Source organism: Limulus polyphemus, unplaced genomic scaffold (genome assembly GCF_000517525.1).
Source record: "Limulus polyphemus unplaced genomic scaffold, Limulus_polyphemus-2.1.2 Scaffold5289, whole genome shotgun sequence".
Lineage (NCBI taxonomy): Eukaryota > Metazoa > Arthropoda > Merostomata > Xiphosura > Limulidae > Limulus > Limulus polyphemus.
In genome coordinates, this window is record NW_013670899.1 from 14,962 (window position 1) to 25,751 (window position 10,790).

Below are 10,790 nucleotides of genomic sequence, written 5' to 3' on the forward strand. Positions count from 1 at the left end.
CGTAGTAGATGAAGTGTACAAAAGTGAAACATTTTGTAACCATTTTACAATAGCGCCCATAAATTTAACTTTCTGTTTGGTACTTGGAATTTTTATAAAATTGTATCTTGCACTGTGCTGAATATTCAATAGAGCTCAGAAATTACATAGCAACTGTACTTTTATATAATTTAACAAATCCTGTTAACATGAAATATACATATAGTTCTTAGTTCCAAAGTTTATATCAACATTGTTAGTTTTACTTTTTTTAAGTTATTCAACACTTTACTGTAAAATTAAGTAAACATGAAGGTATTTTTTGTGTAACATAACTGCATGCTGATACAAAGAAATAATCTTCAAATCTCACTATAACAACAACAAAAAAAGTTATTTGATTATTACACGACATTGAGATCTTTTCTCCATAATAACAAGTTTGACATAGAAAAAGATTCATTATATATTCAGTTATACCATCTTCATATCTCATATGAAGACCATACAAAAATTATGTTTAGTATGTCATCAATTCCCCTGATAAGTGAATGACATGATTTTAAAAAATATGTTATACTAAAACCATTTAAACTGTTTCACATATGAAAAGATAAGATAAATATATGGCCAAGCAATTTCTAGCCTAATTTTTTTAAACATTATAAACAGGCTACTTTACAGACTTTCTACCCCTGGAACATTTATATATTATGGAACTAATTTCCCATTTATTCGGGTTACAATGACCACTCTGAGTTCAAGCTCTCCACATAAATACTTTAAGCTTATAGTAACAAAATCACCTTATTTGCAAACTAAAACTGAATTTTTTATCTACAAAACTAAACCCACTAAAAGATCATACTACTAACACATACATATATTACTAAAAGTAATCCTTTCAGAAAGTATAAATAATCTATTGTGACATCTAAGTAATAAAAATGAAACAGCAAAAAAATAAAAAATACAACAAACAATAATTTAGTGTTCCCTCATAAACTGCATGCAATATTTTAGATTTTATGAATATCTTTTAACAAAATAAAGAGATTCTGAGCTTATAAGCAAAGAGGAAATCTGGAAAAAACAAGCACATGATTAACATTAAATCTAAAATTATGCTAACAAAATAACTTCTGTAGATGTGATGACTTAATGTTGATCTAAGTGTGATCACTCCTCAGATACTGATGAAAAAAATAAAAGTATTTTTAAAATTTTAACCTATCAAGTGAACGTGTTGAAATGATGACTGTACAACCTCAGCTTGGCACATAAAAAAACAACAAAAAACTTTAAAATAACTTGCATGAAACTTTACGAGTAACACATCATCATGTATGGTTATTTTTCATAAAAAGAAGATAAAGCAATAGTTACAATATATGGAGATAACAAATACAAAGCAATCTTTGTAGCTCAATACTTAGTTTTCAGGTATTTTGATGATATGAAGTAGGACATCAAATTTTCTCCCAAATCATAGCTGCAGAGCAATCTTAACTTGAAAGCAAAACAAAGAAAACCTATTTCATTGGCCATTTTTGATTGACACCAGGAATACCCACTTAACAGGGTAATTGCACATTTGAAACCTGAACTTGGAAGAGCAGTATATAAACAGCCATGGCCAAGTAAGCACCACTAGGAATAACATTTCCATAAGTCACTGCACATTTTGAACCAAGATAACTACATCATTAACCCTAGCCTGTTTCAAACTAAGACCAGCAGTAAGGTTCATTATCCACTATTTGAGTTTTGTCTAAATCTGGAATAATTAAAATATGCTTATATATATATATTATTTCTCATCTGAGCCAAGACATGGTGCTTGATTATTTATTACACAATTGTTATGAACTTAACACTTGACAATCTTTCTGTATTACGAGAATTTAAAGGGCGTATTACTGACATTTGAGATTTCTAGTTGTTGCATTTCAACTGGAATTTGTTTAATTGAATGTTGCAATAATATATGAAATGATAAGAGATTTCAACTTGTATAATTATAAATTATTCATGGCAAGACTAGCTCACATTTTGCTCTTAAGTTAAAATGACATAATGTTTGTGTTGAGCTATTCATAATAATGTTTAATTAAATGCTGCATTTTTTGGCAACTTTATATGAACAAAACATTATGAAAGCATTTTTTCCATACATTAAACTATAACAACAACAATTATAATATCAGAATACATTAAGTATACTTAAGCAGGCAAGTAAAAGGGTAGAGAAATTTTCTTAATCAACTCTTTCAGAAATCTTTTATATATATCAAATGATCTTATCCATTGCACAAAATTTGCTGAAAGTGTGATCCCAACATTAAAACATAATTATTTAATTTCGTTTGTAAGGTAAAGTCTAATGTTTAATTGACAACACTTAGTAAAAGGATATTAAGGTTTGTATGAGAAACAAGTTATATTTTGCATTATTAATAATTAAAATTATCTATCTTCATAAGTTAATAATTCTCACTTTATATAAATCAGAGATTTTGCCAGAATATTTTAGACCAATTAAACCATTTCTGGACTCAGTATATACAGGATAAATAAATAAACATGTGGTACTTCCTAGCCATTATTGTCTGAAGAAAGAGAACTTGTTCTGGAAAATTTAAAAATGGTAAATTGGGAGATAATAAATCAACAAACGTAATAAAGCGCCATCTGTTGTTAATAAAGGACAATATTCTTTACTGATTATTACTAACAGAACACTACTGATGTTATACAAAACTCAGATTTGTTTATATAATAACATGTCCAATAAGTTCTGAGTTCATAAGAACACCAGATCTGGTTTAAAAACAGAATTGGTGCATTTAACCTGTTCACTACTGGGATCTAATTTCCCAAAAGGAGTCACTAAAAAGAAAACAATCACCTTCAAAAATAGTTGGTTTAAAACTACATCACCAGCCAAGTGAAAACTATTTAGAAAATTCAATGAGATTTATTGGTTATATTCTAGCTATGATACTCATATGAAACCATAATCAGTATATTAAAGCCATCTTTCTATACAACTGTACCACCAAATTAAGTCAAAATTATCCTACTGCTGTTAAAGACATCTTCCTATACAATTGCACCATCAAATTAACTCAACATTAGTCTATTACTGTCTAAAGTGGCAAACATACAACTGCCCAAGGTGTACTTGTAATGTTTTGGAATATGTCAATAAAAGTTGACAACTTGACAGAAAAAAAAAAGCTAAACTTTTTTTAAAAAAATCCAATAATAAATAAGTGGTGAATGTTAATTCTAACTTAAAAAAAAATCAGCAACTGACCTTGCTATTAACAAGATTATATTAACTAGCTTAGAGATATCCCAAAATTTATGGTACTATGGTAGTAAAGTTATAATATGAAATATGGAAAACGTAATATCTTGCTTCAAAATCATTTCATGGTCATCAAAATACTGAAATATATATGTATTACAATAGCATTTTAAACATTTCAATTAACACTTTATTTTTACCACTACTGAAAACTAGTAAGCATTTAGGAGTAGTTTTAAACTAATTAACAAAAGCTTGTTAATAGTAAGCTCAATTGCTGCCTTTTATAAAAAACAAAAGTACATTTAAAATGAAAGTTCACCACTTATTTCTTAATGTATTTAGACAAAAGCTACACTAAAAAAAAAGCCTGTCTTTTTTTTTCTGTCAAACTGCCCATTTTATTGAGATATCTTCATCAATAAGTGAGATGTTAAACAAAACACTGTGAGTACAACCAGGCAGGTATGTGTATGTGTCACCTTAAGTCATCTTTCTGTAAAACTATTGTCGCTAACTTAAACTAAACTCAGTTGTCTACTGTTAAAACAATCATCCTGTACAATTGTCCAACAGTTTAAATAAGTTATTCTTTTAGGTCTATTACTGTTGAATCAATCATTCTACACATATACAAGAGCAGTCTAAGATGAAATCAGTCTATTGCTGAATAAGCAAGCTTGCTTTACAACTGTACAAGCCACCTTAATATATAATAACATAATTTTCTAACCAGTAAAACAAACATTAATATTTTCTTCTTCTTCATCATAACTCTGTGGGACTTTTTTTTTTCTATTATAATTTTACCTGTTGTCTAAACACTTACTGTAAGACTGACATAAACCGGGCATGTAGTGTCATTGGATAGGAAAAATATGTTGAGTCCATTATTTATAAAAACAGATTGAAAGTATATCCCCATTAATCTAATAACAACTATAAAGGGTATCTACTCAACCTTTCCTTTTTCACTATGTCATTTTATCAGTTAAGATCATTCATGGTTTTGCATACTTGTAAGTATCTGCACAGCAACAAATGTAATGCTATACCTCATAATAAATAGTTATGAATATTGTACAAAACAAGTTGTAGAATTTCAGCAGCAGGACATTAAAGATCATGACATACTCATGTTAAAACTATTCATTTAGTGTAAAGACTCAAGCTATCAGTCAACAGTTCATATTTTATGATGTATATGTGTATTTAAAATTCTGGTGTTTCACTAGAATGTATACAAATTGTTCAGTTAAAATCACTAAACCATGGCACATAAACCAGATGTAAAGTTCCACACCAAAAACATAGCCACAAAACCAATTTAACAAAATCAATGTGATAAAACCCTTGATGCTCATAAACCTACAACTATGTATACATGATTTTGTTTCCTCCAATCTGCATTAGGAAAGTGCAAAAAAATGTGGTTGGTACCACTGCTTTACTGGTGATGTGTTCACAATCCTGGTTGGTACCACTGCTTTACTGGTGATGTGTCCACAATCCTGGTTGGTACCACTGCTTTACTGGTGATGTGTCCCAATCCTGGTTGGTACCACTGCGTTACTTGTGATGTGTCTACAATCCTAGTTGGTACCATTGCTGTATTGGTGACACGTCCACAATCCTGGTTGATACCACTGCTGTATTGATGACATGTCCACAATCCTGGTTGATACCACTGCTGTATTGATGACATGTCCACAATCCTGGTTGGTACCACTGCTGTATTGGTGAGGTGTCCACAATCCTGGTTGGTACCACTGCTGTATTGGTGAGGTGTCGACAATCCTGGTTGGTACCACTGCTGTATTGGTGAGGTGTCCACAATCCTAAGTTTATGCAGACCAGAAGAAACAAGTTAATGAACACCCATGAACAGTTTGCCAAGAGGTGCAATGGTTATCCAGGTTAAGAGCTGGTAGGCTGCTATGTAGATGTTCAGATCAAGATGTAATTTCTATGACAGAGATAATGAGCAAACTTCCATGACCAACAGTAAGAGCCCATCCATCATTCCCAGAAGAAATGCTTAGTATCACCTTAGCTTTGCTGAAGTTTCCCTTTAAAAACAAAACAAGAGAAAAGCACAAATATACAAACTAATCAACATGATTTAAATTGCTTTGGAAAATCAACAGAAATGAAAAATATTACACATTTTCTCTTTGCATTTTGCCATTTATGAGTGGGAATTAGAAAGGAAAAAACACTTTTTAATCACAAATTATAATTTATACATAAAAAAAGTCTAAAGAAATTGCAACTATCCATATACTGACGGTTCTGTGTTTCAATTTGAAGTTTTTACACGTAAGGAAGCCTGAACAATGAAAATAAAAACATAATTTCAAGTATACATTTAATAAACAACAATTTTACAAGTTGTTTTTACTAGAATTATATTAACTGATTATAGGTTTATTTATTTTATGCTAATATAAAAAGCTACAAATAAAATTAGCTGATGTACTCATTCAATGCATGGGAAGCTCTAAGGCTGCATGCCAAATTTGGTTGAGATAGGAGAAAATCATAGGTATAAAAAGCAGGCAGAGGCTCTCTGGGGAGGGGGGGATCAGGTATGAATGTTGAACATCATACCTCACTCCACCACTCCATGGAGTTCTCTAAGGGTGCCTTTAAAGTTTGCTACAATTAATTGATCAGGTATGAATGTTGAACATCATACCTCACTCCACCACTCCATGGAGTTCTCTAAGGGTGCCTTTAAAGATTGGTACAATTAATTGATCAGGTCTGAATGTTGAACATCATACCTCACTCCACCACTCCATGCAGTTCTCTAAGGGTGCCTTTAAAGTTTGCTACAATTAATTGATCAGGTCTGAATGTCAACCGTTCTATGTTACTACATCGTATAATAATTACATAAAGAACTTTTGGAAATTTCAAGCTGAAAGTAGCACATGTGAAAAATATGGAGTTTGAGACTAATCTCAGCAATCCCATACATTAATACACCTACAAATCTTGGAAGAAAACATTACAGGAATGTTTGAAAGTCATCTAGTGCCAAAATGACATTTGTAATAGCCACCTGAAATTTTGGAAGAAAACATTACAGGAATGTTTGAAAGTCATCTAGTGCCAAAATGACATTTGTAATAGCCACCTGAAATTTTGATATATTAGAATACAAATGGATTCAGCACATATTTTATTTTGAAATTGTATTTTGGTAGAAAATATATTTCTACAACATTACTTTTTAATAGATAGTGTCACAAATTCGCTTACTAAATTTTTATTTCATTAAAATTTTATTACAGTGGGTCACACACACACACACACATATATATATATATATATAAGAAATTGGTATTTAAAAACCACTGATAAAATAGGTTTTATAATATTTTTAAAAGCTATATTTTAAACATATACCTAATTTACAATAAATTACTACAATGAAACATCCTTGACTATATCAGTGTCTTGATCGATTTTTAATAGAATAATCTTGAAAATATTAATGTTTCCTACACGAGATGTGAATTAGATTGGGAAATAATTCAACAGCAACACTTCAAAACAATATCAGATTGTAAAAAGAATGTTGAAAGTATTAGTATTTATGATGTATAAATTACTTTAATCTAGATTATAAAATAGTGAAACTGGAATATATATACCATATCACAGATATCCAGAAAATAGAAAAACTAGCGTCGAAGCTTAGCAGCTGCTTTGATCACAGACATAGGGTGGTTGTAGGTCTCCGAACTAAGCTTACATCCAGGGACATTGTAGATTGATGACTCTATAAGATTTGGGAAAAAAAAAACTAACTTTGTTTATATTTACATGAAAGACTAAATACAAATATTTATTTATTACTAACTTAATACAATGTTTTTCCTTACTTTTTCAGTTTGTAACATAACATAAAATAAAAGAACAAGAGATCTTTTGGTCCACTAAATTAAACTAAACCCTTAAAAAAACACACTTCAAAACCAGCCCTTATCATATATATATATATACATTTATCAAGTTTTCTCTTAAACTCCCTTAAATCAACTTCATCCACCATATCCAAAGGCAACCTGTTATATGCACAAAAAGTAAAAAGGTCAATCTCCCTTTAAGAAAGGCTTAACACTGATTTTCAATATATGGTAAATATAAATACATCTGATGGTAATAGTTTTATAACGTAAGTGGTATATTTCAATCCGGAACATTCTTTAAGAACCAAGTAAATGAATTATACATGCATATCCCTACAGTCATATACAAATAATTTCAGACCGGATTTATATCTTCTATATCTTTAGGGTTTGGGGCTATTGCTAAGTAACTGATATAAATAGTTATCATCTAAGATAAAATACTGCAACTTAGTGATATGTTTATAGTTATATCCCAATTTAAAGTATGTTTAATTATAGTAAATAATATTATACCTTAAACTGAACTAGTTCACTTATTATGCTTCATACTTCAAATAAATTTGTTTTGCAATCAAGTTACAGATACAATTTATTTCAAGAAATGAAAAAAAGACAAAAAAAACACTTTATTATGTTGCCATAAAACTTTGAAACACTTTTGATGATAAGTACAAAAACTGTATTTTTCTCAATGTTAAAAAAATAAATAAATTATAGTCATAATCTAGCTAAAGCAAAAACAAAATATCAGAGCTTAAATATATATCCAGGTAAATTTAGATGTTATTGGAGTGTAGTTTTGTTCATTATGTTTGAAATTTTACACAAATATGAAAAATGGGTATCTTTATCAAATATTTTAATGGGATCTTGAAGCAGAAGACATCTAGTCACTTCTGTTGGAACCAAAAAAAGAAAAACGAACTTACGGGCTGGCAACTCATAAATTTTCCGAGGAAGTTCTTGAAAAAATTCATGACTTAAGGCCTCTGTGGCTGATATTCTCTTGTGTGGTTGTAGCTATAAAATTGTACATGAAAAAAAAAATCAATTCATTTAATTATACACACACACACACACACACTTAATCATATTGTGAAATAAATGCACAGCAAAAAATGTTATTTATAAAGTGACTTGTAGAATACAAAAAGAAGCTTTACTGATTGCAAAATTGAAGTCACAAATTAATCAAGACATGAGACTGGCATTACAATTGTGGATTTTTGTTTATTTCTCCTCTATTTAAGTGAACATTTTTAATAACTGTTTTAAATTTATTTCATGTCTGTATCTATTTTTACACCAATATTCAAATGAATTTCAATGCAAATTTAGGCTGCACACCTCCATTCATGTCGTTTGAAATTGTAGTAGTTTTGTACTTTTATTTTGTGTCAATGTAAATAATATCATCCATGTGACCTTGTTTCCTACACTCCACTATTCTATAGAACAAATTTAAATATGTATAATCTGTTAGTAACTGATAGTGAAGCAGTGTAAGAAGACTGGTCTGAAGAAGTAGAAACGAGGGAAATAAATATAATCTCTTTCTGGAGTTTATGGTTGTTTCTACATTACAGTAAACGTCTAAGTTACTCCAATCAGTATTGTACATGTTTAAATGCTAGTCTTTTCATTGCTACGTTTTTAAGAAGATATTTTTCTCCTTGTTGTGTACTGAACTTACTCAGCTCTTGAAGGGGAAAATAATAAAGAAAAAGTATGGATAGAAATATGATGAAAACTACAAAATAAATATGTAAAGAAAGACAGTATGATTAAAGTGTTGCATAAAAATGTACAGACAGAAAGACAATGAAGAAAGCTACAGCATAAGAACATGAATGGGTAAAGACAACGATGAAACTACTGCAAGAAAACATGGAGAGAAAGACAGTGAGGAAAACTACTGCATAAAAATGTACAGACAGAAAGACAATGAAGAAAGCTACAGCATAAGAACATGAATGGGTAAAGACAACGATGAAACTACTGCAAGAAAACATGGAGAGGAAGACAGTGAGGAAAACTACTGCATAAAAATGTGGAGAGTGAGACAATGATAAAAAGTACTGCATAAAAATGTGGAGAGAGAGAGACAATGATAAAAAGTACTATACAAAAATGGGGAGAGAGAGACAATGATAAAAGTACTGTATAAAAATGTGAAGAGAGAGACAATGATAAAAAGTACTGTATAAAAATGGGGAGAGAGAAAGAATGATAAAAAGTACTGCATAAAAATGGGGAGAGAGAAAGAATGATGAATCTACATCAAAATGTGAACAGTGAAAGAATGATGAATCTACATCAAAATGTGAAAAGGAAGACTGACAGTTTATTATTTGTAACAACAAGAAAAAAAATCTTTAAGCCAAAACAAGGTTGTAAGCTTTGTTACAGTAATAAACTTATCTAAACAAACTCAAGACGAGAAATAAAGGTGCAGTGTTTATTACCTGAAGAAACTGTGAAGCAATTGACTCTGCATGAGGAACATTAAGAAGTTTTGGGAATGGTTTTGAAAGGGGCTGCTTTCTGTAGTTTCCATATGTCCCTAAAAAAAAAAAATAGTAGAAAACTCACCATTAGCTAAATTTTGCTCAGACAATATGGTTAACAGATGATTGATTAGTTTAAATAAAGATTTGATTTTGTTATAAAATAATTTTATTTTCAAAGCTATCTAGCATGTACAATTAGGTCGTCAAGAAATTAATGTCGCATTTTTTAGATGACAAAACCAGAACAACTTATATATCAAAACAAAACATTTATTAAATGAAATAGTCTCCATTCTTATCGATGATACTTTTCAGTCGTACAATCAGATTGTTAATACCCTGATGAAAGAAATCACTTGGCTTTGAAGCAAAAAACATGTCCATGTCCTCTTTAACACCTTCCACATTTGCATATGTTTTCTCATTAAGATGGTGTTACAGCGAACGAAAAAGATGGTAATCTGATGATGCCATATCTGGAGAATATTGTGGGTGGGGGAGAACTTCCCAACCCAACTCCATAATCTTGTGTTGCATCAAACGTGCCACATGTGGACGTGCATTATCGTGGAGAAGAAGAACACCTTTCTGATTGACGAGTGAAGGGCGTTTCTGATTAAGGGCTTAATTTAAACATAGTAGTTGCTGACTATAGACCTCTGCATTGACAGTTCACTGTGGATTGAGGAGTTCGAAATCAATTACTCCTTTGATGTCCCGCCAAATGCAAAGCATATCACTTTCTGCGGATAGAATCCAGGTTTTGGGGTCAGAAGTGGTTTTTGTCGAGAACTGAGCCATTGTTTTTGGTGTTTAATATTCGCATAGAGAATCCATTTTTCATAACCGGTGACAATTCTGTCCAAAAATGGTTCACGCGCATTACGCGCCAGAAGAGACGAAGCAATGTTCACATGTTGGAAACGATGATCATCAGAGAGTTCGTGAGGCACCCACACACGTTCTTTATGGAGTTTTCCCATATTCCATGTTTACGTATTGTTTCATGAGAGACATGCAATTTCAGGGCCATTTCACGAATGTGTTGCATTAGTTACACTCAAC

The 10,790-nt window shown here is 30.8% G+C and overlaps 1 protein-coding gene across 1 annotated transcript in view; it reads right to left on the bottom strand.

The window, feature by feature from the left end:
• Nucleotides 1-244: 244 nt before the first annotated feature.
• Nucleotides 245-10,790, bottom strand: part of LOC106472383 (cyclin-dependent kinase 14-like) — a 34,610-nt gene continuing 24,064 nt past the window's right edge. The window contains exons 11-14 of the mRNA XM_013933027.2: nt 9,681-9,778; nt 8,145-8,235; nt 6,955-7,082; nt 245-5,361 (exon numbers count right to left, since the gene is read on the bottom strand). Of these exons, the coding sequence (XP_013788481.2) occupies nt 6,985-7,082; nt 8,145-8,235; nt 9,681-9,778 (287 nt within the window). The 3' untranslated portion in view covers nt 245-5,361; nt 6,955-6,984. The remainder of the gene's footprint in view (nt 5,362-6,954; nt 7,083-8,144; nt 8,236-9,680; nt 9,779-10,790) is intronic.